At 40.8% G+C, this 24,053-nt stretch overlaps 1 protein-coding gene across 1 annotated transcript; it reads left to right on the top strand.

The window, feature by feature from the left end:
* The first annotated feature begins 523 nt into the window (after window positions 1-523).
* LOC143983835 (keratin, type II cytoskeletal cochleal-like) lies at window positions 524-13,376 on the top strand. The gene is made up of 9 exons (XM_077483931.1): window positions 524-1,002; window positions 4,484-4,692; window positions 7,814-7,874; window positions 7,963-8,058; window positions 8,151-8,315; window positions 10,772-10,897; window positions 11,291-11,511; window positions 12,480-12,508; window positions 12,994-13,376. The coding sequence occupies exons 1-9, from the start codon at window positions 577-579 to the stop codon at window positions 13,155-13,157; spliced, it is 1,497 nt and encodes a 498-aa protein (XP_077340057.1). The 5' UTR covers window positions 524-576; the 3' UTR covers window positions 13,158-13,376.
* Window positions 13,377-24,053: the final 10,677 nt, after the last annotated feature.

Below are 24,053 nucleotides of genomic sequence, written 5' to 3' on the forward strand. Positions count from 1 at the left end.
GCAAGTGTACAACTTGCCAGTGAAAATGTGCAGCAAATTACCAAGACTTACAATTCAACACTGCCACTACAATTTGTGGCAAGTTATCCTTTCTCTCTGGGAAGTTCATCAGCAGTCCCTATGGGGTGTGTTATACATAAACTTAACATGATTTCAGTGAAATCCCTGAAATTCAACATCTTGATTTATTTATAAATATTGGGCCATTCCAAATAGAACCATCTTGTAAGTCATTACTGGGACATGCTGTATACAAGCTATGGTAATTTTTTCTTGTAATAACAACAGCTCATACTGCTTACTCTGATATAACATTGTTTTATTATATTATTAGCCCCTAGTAAAAGTGTCACAGCTTTGAAAATATAGGTGGGTTACTGTTTTATTTTCTGTGACAAACGAGTAAACTATTATCATTAAGCTAAAATCATAGGAAGTCATAACAATGTCAATATTACTAAATACACCCAGTTTAGTATAAAAGGAGCCTAGCAAGTGTCAGAACATTGAACATTGCTCTTGAGAGTAGACAGCACCTTGGATTCTTTGTATATCATCTCTAAGAGGAGATCCATCATGTCTCACCGCTCCATCCTGGCCTCATCTGGACACAAGCATTTCAGTTCCGGTTCTGTTTGTTTGCCCAAACCTTCCAGGTCACACAGCTTCTTATCACACTCTTCTAAAAATGTTCACCAGACCCAGCATTGTTTCAGCAGCAAGAGTGACCATTCTGTTGGGTCAAAGGGACATAAGATTTCAGTGGGAAGTTTCCATGTAGGAAAAAGTGGACATGGACATGGATCTGGATTTGGTATTGTTGGACATGGTCATGGATTTAAAGGAATGTCTGGTTCCGGAGGGATCACAGCAGTTACTGTAAACCAGGGTCTTCTGGCTCCTCTCAATCTGGAAATTAACCCAAACATCCAAAGAGTTAGAACAGAAGAAAAGAACCAAATTAAGGGCCTGAATAATAAATTTGCCTCCTTTATTGACAAGGTGAGAATTGTCAAGTTAATTTATAATGAAACGAAAAGATGTATGTATATATAATTAAGTGGCCGAGAATATTTATAAGGTAAAAAAGAAAGGCACATCAAGGTGTATGTGTTATGTTGAGTTTCATTAATGTCCTAAAGTTGTGTCCCTAAATGTACAATTTATTTAGCATGAATAACCAGTGCAGTTTGATGTTATCATGTATGACTGTCCCCACAATGATCTGCAAATTACTTAAAGGGGTTGTAAAGGGATTTAAAAAAAAAAAAAAATAACAAAAATGTTATACTTACCTCCACTGTGCAGCTCATTTTGTACAGAGTGGCCCCGAACCTGCTCTTCTGGGGTCCCTTAGCGGCTGTCTCGGCTTCCCCCCGCAAGTACTTCTCACGTTCATGCGAGCTCCCTCACATGGTGAGAAGTACCTGCGGGAATGCTCCTGTGATACAGCCAGCAGCTATAGCCGCTCACTGTATCGCTCCGCCCCCGGCGCTCCGCGTCATTGGATGTGATTGACAGCAGTGCAAGCCAATGGCTGTGCTGCTTTCAATCCATCCACTCTAGCCAATCAATGGCCAGGCTGAGTGGCGAAGAGGATGGCGGAGGCGAGCGCGGGACTTTTGAGGGGTCAGGTAAGTAAAACGGGGGGTCTGGGGGGGCTGACACTGTCAGATGTTTTTTCACCTTAATGCATAGAATGCATTAAGGTGAAAAAATGTTTACCTTTACAACACCTTTAACATTATTTCCCAGTATATACTTTACTTAAAATGTCATACACAGGATGTCTATGTATATATAATGCCCTTACTATAGTGAATATTAATTCAATAGGGCTGATTTACTAAAGGGTTAGATAATTGTAATTCAAAAGTGCTGTTAACTGCTTGCCGACCAGCCGCTGTCATTATACTGGAGCAGGCTGGCACGGCTGCACGAATTGCCGTAGGTGTACATTGGCTGCTTTGAGTGCGAAAGGGGGTGCGAGCGACGCCTGAGGCAATGCGCATGGCTGGCACCCGTGATTTCTGCCGGCCACCCGTGATCGCTCCAGAGAGAGCCAGAATGGAGATCTGTGTATGTAAACAAACAGATCCCCGTTCTGTCAGGGGAGTACAGAGAGATATGCTGTTCCTAGTGATCAGAAACAGCAATATCTCTCCTCCTCCAGTCAGTACACTTTTCTCACAGTTAGAAACACCTCCCTAGGGAGCACTTAACCCCTTGATCGCCCCCTAGTGTTAAACTCATCATAAATCCATTCCCTGCCAATGCCATTAATCATTGGCTATTTTTAGCTCTGATTGTTGTATAAATGTCACTAATCCCAAAAAAGTGTCCGATCTGTCCGCCACAATGTCGCAGCCCTGCTAAAAATTGCAGATCGCCACCGTTACTAGTAAAAAATAAATAAGTAATTAAAATGCCATAAATATATCCACTATATTGTAGATACAATCACTTTTACGCAAACCAATTAATACAAGCTTATTGCAATTTTTTTTACCAAAAATATGTGGAAGAATAGATATTGGCCTAAACTGATGAAGGCATTTTTTATTTTTGTTTTTGGATATTAATTATAACAAAAAGTAAAATGTTAGTTTTTCAAAATTGTCATTCTTTTTTGTTTGTAGTGCAAAAAATAAAAACTGCAGAGGTGATTAGATACCACCAAAAGAAAGCTCTATTTGTGGGAAAAAGAAGGACATAAACTTTGTTTGAATACAACGTTGCACGACTGTGCAATTGTCAGTTAAATCGACACGTATCGCAAAAAATGGCACCTGCACATGATTGTATATTTATAATTAACAGGAATTTGCTCTTCATGTTATTGAATAATTGAAGTAAATATCCACACACATTTTTTTGTGAAGATTTTTAACTCCTTTAGTAAATCAGTCTCATTGACTTTAAATGAAAGTATGAAAACATAAGTTCTTCAGCCTCCTAAATGTACCAATTTCCACATGAGTGATATGCAGTTAATTCTAGTGAACTTGTAAAAAAAAGTAAAAACTGCGCTATATAACATCTATTCCTACAAATAAAAATAAGCAGCAATTTTATGTGCACCACAATTACAAACTAAAAAATATAAAAATAAATAAAATCGTGCTGATTAAATATGGTCCATATATATAACCAAATAGAATCATATGAATGTGAAAATAGAAAGTCCACACTTAAATGGGTTGTAAAAGTTAGTTTTTTATTTTCTAAATAGGTTCCTTTAAGCTAGTACATTGTTGGTTCACTTACCTTTTCCTTTGATTTCCCTTCGAAATGTTTTTTTTTTCTTTGTTTTCTTTGTCTGAATTTCTCACTTCCTGTTCCTCCTCAGTAATCTGTTCAGTAAGCTGTTCTGGCTGACTAAACACCGCTTGGATGATGGTGTGAAGTTTACTGAGGAGAAACAGGAAGGGAGAAATTCAGACAAAGAAAAAACACTTTTAGAAGGGAAATCGAAGGAAAAGTTAAGTGAACCAACAATGCACTAGCTTAAAGGAACCTATTTAGAAAATAAATAACAAAGCTTTACAGCCCCCCTATGATGAAGTGAATGTTTCCATATCAGTGTCCATCATCCATCACCAAAAGCATCCAAGTGAATCCACCACCAGCTGTAGAAACTGCTTACCAGCTTCAGTGGACCCCTTGTCTCAGGGGGTCTCAGGGGGTCAGAAAATGCCTATGGCTTATAACCCAGCCACGGCCTTTCTCCGCGTCTCCAGGTCACTCCACTCACCCGATGATGTTCAATAGATAAGGTAGAGGTTGGACACCGGAAAGAAACCAAAGGCTCCACAACAAACAACCCATCCATAGGGACACGAAAGAGGTTGTTTGGTTGTGTGCCGGCTGACACACCAAACTTCAGGCTATTTTATCCATTCATTGTTGTGAATGAGAACTTTTACAATAAACCCAGAGATGTTTTACTCTATGTGGAGCCTTTGATTTCTTTCTGGTGTTCAACCTCTACTGTATCTATTGAACATCATCAGGAGAGTGGAGTGACCTGAAGACATGGAGAAAAGCCCCCCTGTTGGGTTATAAGCTATGAGTGTTTTCTGACCCTCTGTGACAGGGGGTCCACTGAAGCTGGTAAGCAGCTATTACAGCTGGTGGTGGATTCACTTGGGTGCTTTTGGTGATGGATGATGGAAACGTTCACTTTATCATATTAAGTGTGGACTTTCTATTTTCACATTCATATGATTCTATTTGGTTGTATATATGGACTTTATTTAATCAGCGCAATTTTATTTTTATAATTCTAGTGAACTGTTTAATTAATGGAAAAATAGATGCACATACTCTTTACTAAATTATACTGTCCCAGTCAAAGAACATGGAAAATATTCTAATAAAATCCTTTTGCCAATCTGGCTTAGGTTCATGTGAAAGCATGTATATTATTGTATGTTACTCCATTTCTATACCCATAAGCAATTATTTTATACTCCCAACACAGGTAAGATTTTTGGAACAGCAGAACAAGATGCTGGAGACCAAATGGTCTTTTCTACAAGAGCAGAAGACAGCCAGATTTCAGATTGAACCTCTGTTTGAGGCTTTTATTGGCAACCTGAGGAGACAGCTGGAGAATCTGGAATGTGAGAGAGCTCGCCTGGATGCCGAGAGGAACAGCATGGAGGGCACTGTAGAAGAACTAAGGAGAAGGTACCAATACAATTACACATTAATGCATAAATGTATGGAGTACCCTGCATATAATGGTAAAGCTTTACCCTTTCCATGTTTTGGGGCCAGGCTCAGACTGGCAATATGTAAATTCTAGTATTAGTCCTTAAATCCTAGCATCAAGTTCTTAAAGCAGAACTAAGCTCACAATTAAACTGCTTCTCAAAATAAAGCTTATTAGAAATGTTCTTTATGTTATTAAATCCTTACTCAAAAATCCTTAAATCAAACACATCCAGTGTATGCTACATTTAAGGCATACCTCTGGTGGTAACTGTCACAGGTGCCAGCGTGCTTATGTCAGCTCTCAACAGAACTTTCACTCCAATGGTGGGTGTTATAGCTGTGTAGCACCATGGCAACTGCAGATCTAAATAAAGGCAAAGATTATCTTCGGCTAGAAAAGAATATAAAGGTATACATTTGCTTTGATACTGTATTTAGTTTTTTAGGAACAGGTAGGGCTTTAATTTGGAAAAATGTTAAATATATAGATATAGATATTTCTACATATTTATATATCTATATACATTTTTTTTTCTGGGAAATGTATTGATAATAAATAGTAAAACAATGAGAAAATACATTTTCCTATAATTTTTCCCAACATGACATCTACAGAATTTGAGAACCCCCAGATATTTACCATCAAATATATTAATTCAAGTCTGCTGAGTGCAACTTTCCGGTAATGTAGCAATATTGTAAAACTCAAATTGAACATATACAAGGAAATCTTTATTCTTTTTTGATGCTACAAAGCATGCAGGGTTTTGCAGAAATAATTTGCGCAATATTACAGTAAGATTAAATCTTGTTGACGTGGGCACAAAGGATTTCAATGGTGACTTTTTCATATTTGCCACCGTATTATAAATTAAGATGACATTGTATTCACTTACATTAGCAATTGATGCAAACATCATACCGATCATCCAGCCAACATTACACTTCCAATGTAAATACTAAACAGAAGCATAGGGGTTGTTTACTAAATGCAAATAGACTTTGCACTTTGCAAAGTGCGGTTGCCCCATAGCTTAGTAAATGAGGTAAGGCTTCACCCAATAATGTGCAAGGGAAAAAAAAGCAGTATTTTGCCTTTAGCATACCTCCCAACTTTTGAAGTTGAGAATTAGGGACATTTAGGAGCAGATTGACCTGTGGCAAGTGTAGCGTGCTGCGGCAAAATGTGGTTGTGCTTAAATTATGCTGGCTGGGAAGGGATAACCTGGCATCCCCTGTGTGCCTCTACCACTATCCCATTTAGCTACAGAGGCAGCACCTGCAGGTGTATATATACTGTATCCACAATGCTTTGCTTCACAGCTGCGGCATTAATTATACCCTCTGTTGAACGTCACCCAATCAAATGAATGGCACTGCTCTGCAAGTACCCCACAACTGTGTGCAATGCACACGGCTGCAGCATGCTAATGTGGGGTTGAAGGGGTTAAAGCAGATGGTGAAGAGGTGATACAACACCTCTTTATCACCTGCCAAAGGCACTCTGAAAAGCAATCCAAATATTTTTTTTTCCCATAGAACAAACTCTTGGGCAGGCTAGTTTCGGGCTGGCAGTGCAGGATCATGGTGTGCCCCCTAAGCCGGCTTCTGTAAACTATGCTGTTGGTGCTGGCACACTGATCTGTGCCCCAAGATGTGCTCTAGGGGTTACTACACTTTACGGCTCACCATTTGGATGCTAGAGGTTACTGCTCACTGATTGACACTTGTTGATTGGTTGCTATAGATTACTACACAATATTAGAGGTTATTACAGATTGCCACTCAGTGATTACGTGCTAGAGGTTACTACACATTACCGCTCACCATTCAGTTACTAGACATTATAACAACTCACCATTCGGTTACTAGAAGTTACAGCACATTACTGCTCACCATTTGGTTACTAGAGGTTACTACACATTACGACTCACCATTCGGTTGCTATAGGTTACTGCACATTACCTCTCACCATTCGGTTACTAGAGATTACTACACACTGATTGCCTGCAACTCATTGTCCTCCTATGCATATTGTTCAGTCCTGCTGCTGCTTTATTAATCTCCACCCCCGATGCTGATAGAAGGCTGAGGAAGAAGAATGCACACATGGCCCACTGTATGTCTTTGATCTCTGTGAGTGCTGACCGGAGAAGGGGGTCATCACAGAGAGCCCACTCTGCCTCCCTATCATATACTCACAGCCGTTCCAGACCTAACAGATGGAGAAGCAGGCTCTGTAGAACATGCAGCCCACACCTGTGCCCCGTCACAGTGTGGCTGTAAGAGAACAAGTGGGGGTGATTGGCTGCACCTGCTACAGCGATACCACTGCCTCCAGGAAACCTGTCCACCATTTGTCCCTGCCCTGCTCTTACCTTACTTACAGGAACAACTTGAAGCCAGAAGTCGGGGGTGGAGCTAGGAGGGAGAGCAGCTCTACACAAAGGTACTTTTCTCCGCAGTGCGCACCCTCTGCTGTCATCGGTTGCCAGGACGACGAGGAGGGGGCTGGCTGCAGTGAGAACACTCCCACTGAGTGGAGCCCAGTGTCAGAACTTGTTCCAACACTGGGATCCGGGACTCCAGCCCAGATCTGCGAGACCCCAGGACTTACCGCAAATCGCAGGAAAATCCAGCAGAATCCAGGATGCTTGGGAGGTATGTCTTTAGTAAATCAACCCCATAATATTTGCATTTGTTTCTGCAGTGCGCTCCTATGGAATCAACTGTCGAAGCATCAGAAACCCAAGAGATGATCATTTCAGCTCCAGGGCTCAGGACGGAATGCTGACTGTATTTGACAACCTTCAGTTTCAGCCAAAACCCCTGCTGGGACACACAGGAGCTACTGATTCCCAGAGACATTTCAAAACAGCACCGGGACAAATAGTCACTCTACTCACACCAATTTAATTTTGGCAATGGGGACTCAAGTGGTTTAGAATGCAAAAAAAAAAAAAACTAAACATGGGTTTAAGGCATAAAGATTAGCAATACAAATATTACAAAAATCAGATGAAAACAGGTAATAATATACAGATTGTTTAGCATGTAATGGACATATGAGAAAATAAATCTTGTCTTTTTACAGATATGAAGATGAAGTCAACAGAAGAACAGGTGCCGAGAATGAATTTGTTTCTCTGAAGAGGGTAAACATTTTAAAATTAGTCACATCTTTCTGTATTGTCTGTTATAGCAACACTAATAATACAAATAACTCTGTATTTCTAACTTTAGGATGTTGATGCTGCTTTCATGAACAAAGCTGAACTTCAGGCCAAGGCCGACTCCCTGAGCGATGAGATCAGCTTCCTTAGGACCCTGTATGATGCGGTAAATAATTCTCCTTTTGAGTCATAAGTACATTCATTAATTCATTTATACTGCTGTACAGTAGCTGCATTACATATTTTCTAAATTTGCAGGAAATCAATCAACTCCAAGCTCAGATTTCCGACACTTCAGTTCTTGTGTCCATGGACAACAGCCGAGACCTAGACATTAATGGTATCATCGCCGATGTCAGAGCTCAATATGAAGAGATTGCTAACAGAAGCAGAGCAGAGGCTGAAGCCATGTACCAATCCAGGGTGAGTGTGTTATAATTGGAGCTCACCACAGCCGATATTCTGCCATGGTTTATTTTAAAACAATATATTCATTTAACCCCCCTGGCGGTATTCCCGCCAGATTCTGTACCAAAAGCGGTAACCCCAAGCCAGACTCGGGACCACATTGCTGAATGCAGGGAGAGGTTTACTTACCTTATCTCCTGGATCCAACGATGTCCCCCCGCTGTACGAGCGGCTCGTCCTCTGCTCGATGTATCACGGAGCTGATCTCCGTTCCCTGTGAGTATTGCGACGCACGGGGATGGAGAACGGCGCCAAATTCAAAAAGTGAAACACACACATTACATACAGTATAGCCCCCTTGCCGCCGAGCGTACGCAGATGTGCGTACTCGGCTTTCGGGGGTTATACTGAGATGATGCCCGCACCTGCAGGCATCATCTCGGGACTGTTTTTCAGAGTGAGCGATTGGCTTTCCAGCCATAATAACCAATGAAGTTAAAAGCCACTCAGCTGTTATGCCAGAGGAGCTGCCTTCCTGCCTTCCGCCGCCTCCCGCCGTTCTTACCGGTGCTCCCGTTCAATCGGGAGCACGATGCACGATCCGCCACTTCAGGGACTGGAAGGAAGCCGTAAGCGGCTTCCTTCCAGTCTTCTAATTGTAAACACGGAAGCGACGTCATGACATCACTTCTGGTTTCACCTATTGAGATTTTTAGGTACCGTAGTTTGTCGTCATTCCACGAGTGCGTGCAGTTATAAAGTGTGACATGTTTGGTATCTATTTACTCGGCGTAACGTTATCTTTCACATTATGCAAAATAATTGGGCTAATTTTACTGTTTAGTTTTTTTAAAATTCATTAGTGTCCCTTTTCCCAAAAAGTGGTATATATATATATATATATATATATATATATATATATATATATATATATATATATATATATATAATGTTTGGGGGTTCCAAGTAATTTTCTAGCAAAAAATATGGATTTTAACTTGTAAACACCAAATGTCAAAAATAGGCTTAGTCATGAAAGGGTTAATGTAACCTTACAGATTACATTGCTGTATGTAATTATTTCACATCCCCTTTGTCCCCTTTGTGTCCAGTGTCCTGCATGCAGTTTTATCTTATAAAAACGTTATGTCTGGAAACTGGAGATTGTCCACAGCAACCAAAACTGTCCCTTTACATCAAAAATTGTTTTAGACCAGCTAGAAAACAGCGATAATAAATTGGAATCACTCTCAAAATTGAGAGATAGCGATTTGTGGGGAGATCCGTCATCAAACACTGAAAAAGTAATGACAGTGACAATTCTGCAACTGAGCAAATTTCAGTGTTTTTGATTTGATTACATTATTGAATAATTTTTATTATTGTTATATTCTTATTTGGTATAATTATTTATAGTTATTTATTATATTATAATTTATGATTTCATTTTTCAAACTTTATCATACCCGGGATGTCTGCTAGACTCTGGTTTGGACAGATTTAAGTGAGTTATTCCTAAGAATTACAGGACTACAATATAAAACACCAAATTTCCATGCAAAATAATGTTACCGCTTTCAGCACCTAAAATCTGAAATAATCATACCGCCAGGGAGGTTAATGAGACTTACGCTGTCAGTAGAGGTACCCAGTGTTAAAACACTTGGTCACTTGAGGCCATCTGTATAATAGATCATAATCTTACATCATAATTTTACATTTTGATTTCAGCCAAACCTTTTCCATAAAAACAACATAATATGCTATGTATAGTTCCGCCCATTTACGTGCATCTCTTCCCTCCCAAAAAAATGCACTATACTGCATTTTACAGCTCCTTAGATGTGGTACTGCCATTTGTTTTCATTTTGTTTTGTTTTTCTTTTTTTTTTCACTTGGCAATACTGCAAAAAACACATTTCTTTTCCCTCACTCTATATACTCACTCGCTATATCTATGGAGGGAGCCATGGTTTTTACTATAACTTCAAATATGTCTTCCTCTCCATCTCTATTACATGCTAGTGGATGGAATTAGTAGTTTACAGATGGAAGAAAACATTGTTTGAGTCCTCAGTTCAACTCACTAGAAGTAACCAAGACACTGCATTTCTGGCAAGATCAGCACACTTTTTGATTACTTGCTAAAAATGTTTTTAGCATGAAAAAGGAAAATAATGCAGCTACCACATCAAAGTACTGGTAATCTGAAATATATTCTCTTTTTTTGGGAGGGGTTAGTTAAATATCATTTAAACATCTGTGTTAATTATTTTTCTGACGATATCTTCTACTTATGATAATTCAATTTAAAATAGTAGTTTTATATTTTAATATATTAAAAATATGCAGTTTCCTATGAGACATGAGCCTTCGAATAAAATGGTGCATGGAATAACAAATGGAATTAAAACATTTGGTTTCCACAAATATTCAGAATTTTTTTTTTTTTTTTTTTTTATTATATACAGTTTGAAGACCTGCGAATGGCAGCTGGAAGAAATGGAAACGATCTGCAGAACAGCAGAAATGAGATTGCGGATCTCAATCGAACAATTCAGAAACTTAAAGGGGAAATTGAATGTGCCAAATCCCAGGTATAAATCCAGAGTTTTTTTATTATAATTTTATGGCCAACTTTACAATATTGTTAGCACCTCTGATTTAGGATTTTTAACAGTTGCATTGTGCTTGTTTAGATGAATGTTTAATGTTATCTTTTTCCATATTTAGACTGACTCTAAATGTTTTTTGCTTGCCATTTTTACATTTTATATTGAATATACAAAATAGAACTTTTTTTTTTTTTTGTAAAATGTAATGTATTATTTTCTTGTTGATATAAATAGAACATTCTCAGAACTTGTTTCATTGAGATCCGTTTTGATCATTTATGTTTTGTCAATCTTATTGAACTCAAATAAAACAAAGCAGGTGATACTCAATTTACCAGAATAAAAAAATAATGCATGTTATTTAATCATTTCTAGCGTGCTGCACTTGAAGCTGCCATCAGGGAAGCTGAGGAAAATGGTGAAGCTGCTGTCAGAGATGCCAAGCAAAAATTGTCTGAATTGGAGGCTGCCCTACAGAATGCCAAACAGGACATGGCTCGCCAACTAAGAGAATACCAGGAACTGATGAATGTTAAACTGGCTCTGGATATTGAGATTGCCACTTATAAGAAAATGCTGGAAGGAGAAGAGCACAGGTATATATTTCACATGTCAGGCAAGGAATGTGCTAACTGGAAGATAAAACAAAGAGATTACCTCATCAGTCTTCTGCTGCTCTTTTAATATCCATTGCCAGGCTTGGGGTAGGGAGGTGGCCTAGCTGTGTTATTTAGCTGCATCAGAGAAAAATCAGGTCACCAGGATGACTGTGCTGTGTGGCAGAGCCAGAGTGTAAATTCCAGTATGGATATCAGGAGTATTATTAGACTGGGGGTCTGCAAAAGTTGTAGATTCCTACAGACAGAAATATGTTTGCTAATCTGTCACAATTGGGCAGCAATATTTAAGTGGACAAGTACTGTATGTAAGGGTCAGAACCAAGGAGTCTGCATGTTCTTTATATGCAAGAAATACATTTTAGTTCTCTAGTTTCTATATAGAAAATATAACTTACTACATATTTTTGGCAGTGTTGATTTTTAAGTCTGTTAACTTGCTGCACATTTTCACTGGCAAGTGAAGTGAAGTGTACACTTGCAGAGCACTTGAAGCACAAGTTCTAGTTGACACTTTTCCAGTTTGTAGCACATTTGCAAGGCAAGTCTCTAACAAGAGCAAAGTTGAAGTGGTGAGTCTACAGCAAGAGCTCTGCAAGTCTACAGCGTGAAAATTGTGCCACAGTGACCCCTGTGGTGGGATGAATATTGCACAACATAACTGAACCAGAACTTGCAGCAGACTTGCAGAATGTTTGCAAATAATGTTGATCTGGAGTCCTGCAATGCAGACTGGCTGCAATTGTGTGACAAACTTTTGAACCCTGGCTAGTCTAGCAAGAGCTTAGCAAATCATTTTCAAACTTGCAGTGCAATCGCTTATTATGTGAGTTTCTGCCTGATAGTCTGTTCATTGGTTATTTACCAGTTAATGTTCATAGGTGTAAGAAAAAAAAATTACAAAATGAAATCCATGCTAAAATTATGTTCATTTTTCTTTTTTTCAGGATAGGTGCAGAGGGACATGTAAACATTTGTAAGTAAAACAGTTTATTATATATATAATAAAAACCTTTGTGCGAATTCACATACAGTATTAATGTGAATTATATGCCTCCCACATTTAGAGTGAAAATATTTTTAATATAGTTTATTTATTAATTAATAATTATTCATTGCTATTAATTATTTTACCATAGATACTATACTATTATGTGTTAATGTTTTTGGGATTTATAACACTGTGCAAAGATCATTATATGCAGTTTCTAATTTCAGCCAATCACAGACCATCTGAAACTAACTACATCTATCTTTATATTCTAATATATAGAGATAGGAGGTCTAGGGAGGGTGGGTTAACACAAATTTAATTAAAGTGCCCTTGAAGAAAATTTGAGTAGACTTGCTGGATTCATAATAGCGCATTGTCTTCTGAATTACATTGCCTGAACATGTATTTACTTATTGCCTGGAATGGCAAAGCTTGCCATATTGACATAACCTATCCATTTGTTTCAGCTGTCCTGCACTCCAGCACTGGAGGAAAACACCATTCTTCAGGAAAGTCCCATGAATCTAGTGGCCACCAGCACGAACACCAACATCATCATAAGGGAGGGTTCAGCTCCAGAAGCCATGTCCCCATAAGCAAGCATCACTCCAGCCATGGACATCACTGCTAAAGTGAAGACCTATACACAGAGATATGATAAAGCTGCTCAATCGATGCATTGCATAAAAGCCTACATAGAAATGTAGAAATCTCCTTTTCATATTATGTCTATATATGAATTAGGGGTGCTGGCTTGCTTATTAGTGTAGTCTAAATATAATGTTTGCTGTATATATTTGTGACATTGTATGCTGTAAAATGCTTCAATAAACAGTAATCCATGTTCTGACATCTGCTGTTATTATGAAGACTGACACTAGCTGAAATTACATCTCCGACAGTACATTTACAGTAGTTGATGATTTACAATTCAAATTTTGACCACTGGGTGTATAAGAAATGATGAAGAGACAAGCTCAGTGCATTCCCCCTTTGTATCACCCCAATTTATACAGAAAACACATCTTATGCATGTCTGCTAAGCATATATTACCATTGCCAGTAGTTCTTGCCCCAATAAAGTCTACTGTATAATGTCCCACTGACACACTGTAGTGCATGCCCTGGTAGATGCAGATTAACCTACTAGCCACACCAGAATGGGGCTAACAATCAGCTCTAGAACAACCTTTCTCTACCAGGGTTCTGTGACACCCTAGGATTCCTGCTAAGATTGCTAGGGGTTCATAAAGCTTTGAGCAATTTGGAACTGATTTCCCACTTATACTGACCACCATTGTAAAAAGGATCATTTTACATTGAACATCAATGAAAGGACGCACTTTTTTCACCAACTACTAATGTTAGGGGACACCACATTTGTTACTGTCTGTAGTTCTTTTTCTGTTACTATTATTGTTAATTTATAGAGCAAAGGGTATATAAAATATATTTCCCCTGGGTATTAAATATGATAGGTAGGTTATATTGTTTAATCTTTTTTGCTACTTTTTGACCATAGTAATGAGCAATATCCTGCAGGTATAATTATGGTTATCAGGGGTTCCCCAAGGCCTGGACAATATTTGAAGGATTACCCCAAGGCAAAAAAGCTGAGAAAGACTATCCCAGTGTATAAAGTGCACTAGCAATGTTCTGTATGAAATATCAGTAACAGTGATAGCAAAAGGGGTTCAGCTCAGTATCATCATTTCATATTAAAGAGGAGCTCCAGGCTCCTGTGTATAAATTAACAGTCAGCAGCTACAAAAACTGTAATAAACAACCACTTACCTGTCCCACGATCAGCAATGTGCTCAGCCTAGACGCTTTTATCCTGTATCCGCTGTTCCCGGTACTGGCATTTTAACTATGGGCACCCGGGTGTGACAGCTTGCAGCTTCACAACTGGGTGCCCACTGTGCATGTACGAGCGGGGCTGCGCATTGTGAATGGTCCCACAGTCTCAAGCTCAATTTCATACACAGGAATGGGGAGGAGGCCTTAAAATGGAACTTCACCTTGGGTGTAGCTCCACTTTAAGTGGGAAATATATAGATGTACAGTGTGTCATTTATTCTGTTATTTTAGGTTTTTGTATGTATAGAATCTTGGGTCTAACCAGCCCAGGAATTCTGAAACATTTCAGAATTGTCAGAATGCTGATTCAGGCCTGCCAATATTTTTTTTTTACTGTGGAAAGAAAACTGAGTGTCACTTACCTAGTAGATGAGCCCGATATGCAGAGGAAGGCCTCTCTTACGCCCCTGACTCGTGGCCCCTGATTGAGTAAACAGGAGGTGCGGGAGTATAGGGCAGCACGAGTGCCTGGCAGGATCAACAGCTGGAAAGTAGGTCTGGAGTTCCGGATGATGCTGTTGCTGGGAGTCAGCATTCTGGACATGACCCTGAAGATTAAAACAGGCTCGTGTCAGGAAACCATACACAGGATACAGAGAGGAGGTTCCAGGGACTAGAACACAGGAAGGTCAGGCAGGCTGGGTCATACAGACAGATAGTACTTGAACAGATGCAGGAAACAGGAGCGGAGTAACTGGACAAGCCTGGTCAATAACAGGCAGGCAAGGATGAACCAAAAGATGAGACAAGTGCAAGGTCGTGGACAGATCAGATAAGCAAGTATCGTAACTCACAGGGAGTGCTGTATATTAGACAGCAAACCTTCAGTTCAACAGCTGAGTTTAAATAGCCCATATGGCGTTAGGGTTCCCATGCGTGTTATTCCGTGCATGCGCATGCCCGTGTGTGTTTGTGCATGCGCATAGGCACCCACAATCACGCACCAGCTTGTGTAGAACTACTGTTCCCAGCAAGCCTTTCCTGACACCTGAGGAAGCCTGAAGACAATATGTAAAATTACATACTGACAGAGAAAAAGTTACAAGTGAACCCAAGACTCCAAAGCTGCAATATTGTAATGCATCACTGTAGAGGTGAGCAACTGCTTCTGATAGGAACTGAAATGCTGCAGGGAAGTATCAATTCACCTTCCTCCAATTTCTAAATACATAAAGATTATTTTGGGGAAATAATTTTCACTTGGTAAATGAGGTGCAGCTGTGGTCACTTCAGTCATACAATCTTAAACACATACGGACTGCCCACCGTCGTTTTACATCGCTACTTTGAACAGGAATATCGTTGTTATGGCAACAGCTAGCTGCCATAGCTCCAGTATCCACTTCTTCAGTGGGCGGTTCGCTTTCAGATAAAAGTGTTCTCTGTGGTGGATTCGCCACAAGATCACTTTTATTGGCAGCAGGAGAGGGCCACCCCCTCCCCCCATGCTGCGGTGCCCTCCGCCGCTTACTGGAGCCGCCGGCAGTGGCGGAGGTGATTAGGTCTGCTCTCCTATTAGGCATGGAGACAAGTGAGGGGAAGATGGCTCCCATCCATCTCTATATCATTGTAGGGTGGAAGCAACGTGAAAATGTCACTCCTGCCCATAATTCTTAAAGGGACATTTAAAAAAAAAATGTAATGATAATTATTTATTTGTTTTTATTGCACTTTTGTGTAAATATGAGATCTATAGTCTTTTTTAGGAGGTCCTGACATGCTTTTTTTCTATTACAAGGGATGTTTACAAACCAAACCAAACCAAACCACACATGTGAGGTATCGCCACGATTGGTAGAGTGAGAGTAATAATTGTAGCCTTAGACCTCCTCTGCAACTATTTAAACATCGCCTAAAGAGATTTTTAAGGGTAAAAGTTTGTCGCCATTCCACGAGTGGGTGCAATTTTGAAGCAAGACATGTTGGGTATCGATTTACTTGGCGTAACATTATCTTTCACAATATAAATTCTCTAGGGTGTTCACAAAATTAATATATATATATAATATATGGGGATTCTAAGTAATTTTCTAACAAAAAAAACTGTTTTTAACTTCTCAGAAAGAGGCTCGGTCCTTAAGTGGTTAAAAGCCCTTTTTCTTCTCTTTAGTAAAACTTTTTAAGTTACAGTTTAGCCTCCCAGGTTTAACCTTCGCTCTTCTATATGTATTACCAATTGGAATGCATCATGTGATACCTTTCTTTAATTTGTTCCCAAAACATTCCCATTTTTCTTCCGTGTTCAATGTTTCTAGGATTTGGTTCCAATTGATGTCTTGTAGTATTGAGGAATTCAGGAGTTCAGAAAAATTGAGTGCGCTACCCTTGTGCCTCCTTTTCCTAGGATTCATTCTAAATGTGATCATCCTGTGATCACTAGATCCCAAGTTGTCCCGTATTGCCATATCTGAGATCAGACTTGGATCAGTCATAATTAATAGATCCAGTAATGCATTCTTTCGGGGAATCCACCATGCATTCTTAGTTAGGGAATCTACCAATTGAGACATGAAGTAGTCCTGTAGGGCATTCATGAAATGACAGGCCTTTAATGAGTGAGCTGTTCCCTCTGCCCAGTCAATATCAAGATAATTGAAGTCCCTCATTATGATGACATTTTCCTGCCTCGCTGAAATTTCTAACTGTGATATGAGGTCCAGCTCCTCCTCCTCCTTCAGGTTGGGGAGCCTGTAACATACCCCCACTATTAATTTCCCCACTTAGTTCTTGTCTTTGAAGTTCCACTCACATGGATTTCACTTCCCCCATTGCCCCGTTTACAATGTCATTCCTCTCTTCCACCCATAAATCTTATATACACACACCCCTCCCCCTCTTCTACTCTCCCTGTCCTTCCGATACAAGGAATACCCCTGAATATTTTCCAACCAGTCGTGTGAGCTGTCAAACCAAGTTTCTGCTATTCCTACAGTGTCTAAAGCCCCATATACTCTATCAGATTTTCTGCTGATTTTTGTCTTCAGATTTACCAAAACCATATAGTGCAAGGGCCTGCCTGATTACATGAAAATTGATACTCCTAAGGTTTGACCTCATATTATATGGTTTTGGTAAATCTGAAGGAAAAAATCTGCAGAAAATCTGATAGTGTGTATGGGGCTTAAGTCCTCCTCGTCTAATAGCAGCTCCAGTTAACCCTATAACAGGAAGTACCAGAACAAAGACCATCATGGCAGAATCGCCAGATAATATTTTAATGAGAGCTAAACATAAAAAAAAAAAAATTAAATGACCATTGAAAATACATGTCTCAGGGGGGCGGAGCCAGCAGCCGGAGCGCATGGTGGTGTGAGAGGAGAGCTCCGTCACAGCGGGAAGCATTGAGCGGCACACAGCGAACCTGCCAGCCTAAAAACAGTATCCTCAGGTAGGGGAACCTGCCTGGCACACACCGGTAGCCATGAGCAAACGGAAGGAACGAGAGGGGCCACGTAGGCTGACCGATTTCTTCCCTCCAGTGACGAACAGAGAGGCCCAAGATGGCACACAGTGCAGCAGCCTCCTCGGGACGCGCAACCCACACAGAGCAGCTGGACCTGGGTGAGTCATACCCCTCGCTTCCCCCAATGCCCCCCTCCCCATCTGTGAGCCCAGTCAAACAAAAACGAAGGTTAGGGGAGGATGGGGACACCCAGGCTGATACGGAACCAGACGGGGATGGCATGGAGGAATCCTCCATATCTGCACAACAACTAGATACTTTCCCTACATCGGGGCAGCCCATCTTGGACACCACTATGAAGGAGATGTTACAAACTCTAAGGGGGCCCTGCAACAAGATATGGCTACGTTTGTACGCTCCACAAAGACTGAACTTTTGGCAGTTAAAGAGAGAGTAACATATGTGGAACGCAAAATGGAGGAGTTCACCTTAGCACATAATGAACTGGTTGATGCTCATTTTGATGTTGAGGATGAAATAAAAGCTATGCGCCTTAAAATGGCGGATATTGAGGACAGGGCACGCAGAAACAATGTGAAGTTCAGAGGAATCCCAGAGACTGTTAAACCATCTGACCTTACTGCCTATCTTCAAAAGCTTATGTCTACAGCCCTCCCAGAGCTGGGGCCTGCGGATATTATTATTGACCGATGGCACAGACTGCCCAGACCCTACTTTCTGTCTGAACAAGTCCCCAGGGATGTTATAGCAAGAATTCACTTCTTCCACGGGAAGGATCGGCTAATGCGATATGCTAGACAACATCCGTCACTCCCGGATCCCTTCACAGGGATTGCTCTTTACGCTGACCTTTCACAAGCCACGTTCGCGGCTAGGCATAATCTAGTTCCCATCACCAAGATTTTACGTAATCATAAGATTTTGTACAAGTGGGGCTTCCCAGCCAAGCTTCTTTTGGAAATGAATAATGAATCGCATGTGATTGCTTCCATAGAAAAAGGTATGGAACTCCTCAGGAAATGGCGCCTTCTTCCAACCAATGGAGAAGCGGCGGACCCGGATCCCCTGCAGGACAGAAGGAACTACCATCGGCAACACAGACGGAACAGATAAGTACAAGATTGGCACCATAGTGCTGTATTGATGAGACTTTCCTCTGCTCCACCCTCTCACCCTTTCTACAACATGCCACTTAAGTGCCCATTATGCTGAAGCTGCCTAAACTGGCATTGGTTCATTTAAGCACCCGCTGAACGGCTATTTGTATTTGTTTCTTTCCCCCCTCCTACATTTGCAGGATGAACCCTGTATCCAGTTCATTGGACCTTCCTATGGACATTCCTACCCAGTTGTTTGTTGACCGTGTAAGGTCCTACCCCCAGTTTCTCGTTCCCCAACCATCTCAAGCAGAGATACTGCCATTCACTACCCCCCTGATCACTACCACTGACTTCCTGGCTTCAATCCTACCTACTATACTTGGATGGCAACGTTTAGCTCACCTGCCTTGGAATGAACATTAAGTTTATGTCTCACAATGTGAGAGGCCTTAATAGCCCCCACAAACGTAGGTCACTTTGGAAATCTGCTATTGACATGCACTGTGATGTTCTATGTGTGCAAGAAACCCACTTTCCCAGTGCCAACCCTCCTAGATGCTCACATAGAAAGTTCCCACATGTATTCACGGCAAACGATCAGAAGAAAAAAAATGGTGTAATGATTGCTGTGAAGGACACTGTTTCTTTCTCTCTGTTGCAGGAACTCATTGACCCCTGTGGTCGGTACATAATCTTGATTGCTGAAATTAACAACTCGGTATACACATTGGTAAATCTCTATGCACCTAATACCAAATCTATACACTTTATTCGTAAAGTGGTGCGTAGGGCGAAAGCCATTCAGAAAGGTTGTCTTGTAATATGTGGGGATTTTAATGTAGTGATGAATGCTGACCTTGACTCCTCCTCTGTGGCCCTCAGGCAACATCCTTGCCTAGACAATTTTTGTCATGAGGAAAGACTTTTTGACTCCTGGCGGTGCACCAGGGCCACTGAGAGGGATTATACGTATTACTCTACGGTACATGATAGCTATTCAAGGATTGATTACTTTATCACGGATATGCATGTTTTACAAAATGTTGTTAAATCAGATGTCCATAGCATCACTTGGTCAGACCACGCTTCGGTGACAATTGAGGTTGTGGACATCAATAAGGTTTCTAGTAGACCACTCTGGCGTAATAATACCTTTCTTCTGTCTCGCCCTGATATTAGGGACGAGATTGAGGCAAAGGTTAGAGAGTTTTTTCAACTAAATGATAATGAGGAATGCTCCCCGGCCATGATTTTGTGCGCTCACAAGGCTTTTACCCGAGGCGTCCTCATTCAGATAGCCTCGAGAGAATGCAAAAAAAAAAAACCACCGCATGACACAGCTCCACAAAAGAATTGCTGAATTGGAGAGGCTACACAAAAATCCAACTTCCACCTCCCCCACCATACTCCAACAACTTACTATCTGTCGTGAAGAGCTACGGCAAGCACTTAAAGTAGACCACGACATTTACTTTAAAAGAATGAAGCTATCCTACTACTCCCAGAATAACAGGGCTAGTAAACTCCTAGCCCATCAACTTAAAAAAAGACAGGCTAAGACTAACCTACCCCATATCCGACATCATAAATCACAACAAATTTTCCGTAACCCTAAAGATATAGCGAACGCCTTTAAAGATTACTACCACTCATTATACAATCTCAATCAGGACACTGACACTCATCAGCCCTCTGAAACCGAAATCGATAAATTCCTTCAAAATCTTAACTTGCCCAAAGTAGATGCCTCCACCCTACTCACACTAAACTCACCCCTTACCTGTGAGGAAGTGACCGCAGTGATCAAATCATTACCCATGCATAAATCCCCAGGGGCAGACGGCTTCTCGGCCGAATATTATAAAGCGCTTACGACGGTTCTAACCCCTAAACTGACGAATGTCTTCAATTCTGCTATCTCCACAGGCACCTTCCCAAAGGAAATGCTTCAAGCTATCATAGTTACGATCCCGAAACCAGGCAAAGATAACTCCCTCCCGCAGAATTTTAGGCCGATCTCCCTTTTGAACTCAGACCTTAAAATTTATGCTAAAGTACTCGCAAATAGACTAATGAATGTTACCCCCACCCTCCTGGGATTAGATCAAGTGGGCTTTGTTAAAGGCAGGCAAGCACCAGATGGAATGAGGAGGATGCTCAACCTCCTCAGATACACTGAACTTAACAAGCTTCCTAGCGTCTTTCTAGCCTTAGACGCAGAAAAGGCCTTTGATAGGGTAAACTGGCCATACTTATCTAGAACCCTACAAAAATTCGGGCTATCAGGCCAAGTCCATACAGCTATTATGTCCTTATATTCCCAACCGTCGGCAAGAGTCTATAATTCAGGTCTCCTCTCTGACCCCTTTAACCTCACTAATGGCACTAGGCAAGGATGCCCGCTGTCCCCCATTATTTTCTCACTCGTTATAGAACCATTAGCAGAGAGCATTAGGAACACTGCAGCTGTAAAAGGCATTAAAGTAGGCTCGGAGATTCATAAAATAGGATTATTTGCTGACGATGTCATTCTCACCATCACGGATCCTGTCTCATCCCTTCCGACTGTTCAGACTTTGATAAATGATTTCGGGGAAGTTTCCTTCTACAAAGTTAATACCAATAAATGCTACGCACTGGGGATCAATATACCTCCCATCATCAAAAATAAAATTAAACAGGTCTTCCCCTGTAACTGGAACCCACCCTCTATCACCTATCTGGGGGTGCAGCTGTCCCCCTCCTCTGCTGACACATACCTTCACAACTACCCTCCCTTGCTGAGCAGACTAACAGATGAAATGAGCCAAATAGCTAAGGTACAACTCTCATGGGTGGGGAGGATAGCTGCATACCAAATGCAAATTCTACCTAAACTGCTATATCATTTCAGGACTTTACCAGTCCCAGTACCCCACAAATTCTTCCCTCAATTAGATAGAAATTTTATTTGGGCAGGTAAGAAACCAAGAATAGCCCTAGCACATATTTACAAACCCAAGTACCTGGGTGGGATGGGACTTCCTAATGCACGCACATATTACCAAGCAGCAGTGTTGGACCAAATGAAATACTGGTTCTCGTGCCAATCCGACAACAGATGGTCGGACATTGAGTGTGCCATCACCCCTGGACACGACCTTCCAGCCCTGGCTATGGCGGCCAGCATTCATCATAAACCTGATGCTCCTAACTACCCTACTGTGCAAGCCACACTTAAGGTGTGGTTAGAACTAACTCAGAGGACACCCACTGACGCACCAATGAGCAAACTGCAAATTCCCTTAGCAATCTATCAATACCTTATACCCAACTTTTCATCCCAGCAATGAAAGCGAACGGGTAATTACTTCCTTGCACCCCCTGAAAGAGAAAGAGAGATGGCAGACATATACAAACTACATCAAATTAAGCATTATAGCTTGGCCAACGTACCTAAACAAGTGGAAATCCCTCAGGCGCTTTGGGATTATCTCCTTAACAAACGCTCTAACTGCAGGAAGGGGATCTCGCTCATCTATAAACTGACAAATCCTCTCTATTTGAACTCCAAACTGCCATGTATGTTGCGCTGGGAACAAGAATTGAGGAAGGAATACTCAATCTCGCAATGGCACATGGCAGTTAAGTATAATGGGAAATCCTCCGCCTGCATAGACCATTGGGACAACGCCCAAAAAATATTGCACCGATTGTATCTAACACCACTTTGCCTCCATAAGATGCACTCGGATGTAACCCCATTGTGTTGGAGGAACTGCCAACACATTGGGAGCCTCCTCCATGTTTTCTGGAGCTGCAAACTCATAACCCTATACTGGAAAAACATAGAATCCTTACTTAGGGAAATTACACAATCTAGATGCACCCTTGAACCTGGATTAGCACTACTTAGCCTTTCCATTGAACAGTTTCCCCCATTATTGAGAAAAATTGTGGTTAATATTCTATATGCGGCCCGCATTTCATTGGCGAAACAATGGCGATCTCCCACACCACCTCCCTTAGAGGTGGTCATAGCCAGGGTGAACAATTAATTCCTTATGGAAAAGCTGCTAGCTCATAAAGAAGGAGGGGCTCCGGGCTTCCACAAACATTGGGAGGCCTGGGATTCCTCCAAATATGCCTCTCCGCATATGTGACCTAGGATTGTTATCTAGTTGCTGAACATATATCTATGAAGAAAGTTGCCTTAAATTGTAAACCAATCTTTATATGGAGTCAGTACTTATGTATCGGGGGGTAACTGCGCTGCCAGAACACTCCCTAGGGGGTGTGGTGATGCAGTCTCCTCCACTATGATCCAGGGGTAGTGCCAGGAGTTGCATTCATATCTCTGTTTTTTTTTTTTTTGGATTTACTTGGTTACTGTTTTCACTATGCTTTATGAACAGTTTTGCTATAGTTGACAAAAATGTACTCAGATGTACGGGTGACTGTGGGAACGCCAGCACCTTTGAACTACCACCCTAGACCCTCATTAAGGTCAAGGAGAGCCACCTTTTTAATTCTTACAACAGATCGGAGCCTGATCACAGTGTGAACCCAATTGGGGTGGTGGGTTCTACCTCCTAGGGGGCCAAGTAACTATGCAATCTTCAGTAGCTCTAATGTGCAGTATTAGTTCCATGTCTAAACATATGCAGTTTGATGTAATACTTTTGTACTACAATGCTACTCATATTTTTGTTTATGATACCTGTAATATGCAAAACTTAATAAAAATCCTTTGGTTAAAAAAAAAAGAAAATACATGTCTCCATTACAGTAATATTTTAAATGACTAGGTTTATTTCTATTTTTAATATTGTGTGTCCTCATATAATAGTATATCGAATGGCAGTATGGTGACCATCATGAATCGGGTATCACAATGTAATTTACAATTACATCTGGAAGTAAGGTAAAATCTCCTCAGTAAAGACAAATATAAAAAAAGTTTGACGCCAGCTGTAATCATTCCCAGCTTTATCCAAAACAAAATTGGAAAGATTTCTATTTTTTATGTACCAAAATGAATGGGTACTAAAGATAAGCTTTGGAGGGAGATGGACACGATTCGGTGTCACTCACTTGAGACATATATTTACAAACAGTTCCTTAAGAACCTTTAAAGATCTTCAAACTATCTTTCAGTTACCTC

The sequence above is a fragment of the Lithobates pipiens genome, unplaced genomic scaffold (assembly GCF_037356315.1).
Source record: "Lithobates pipiens isolate NorthernLeopardFrog02 unplaced genomic scaffold, aLitPip1_a1.2 Scaffold_16, whole genome shotgun sequence".
Taxonomy (NCBI): domain Eukaryota; kingdom Metazoa; phylum Chordata; class Amphibia; order Anura; family Ranidae; genus Lithobates; species Lithobates pipiens.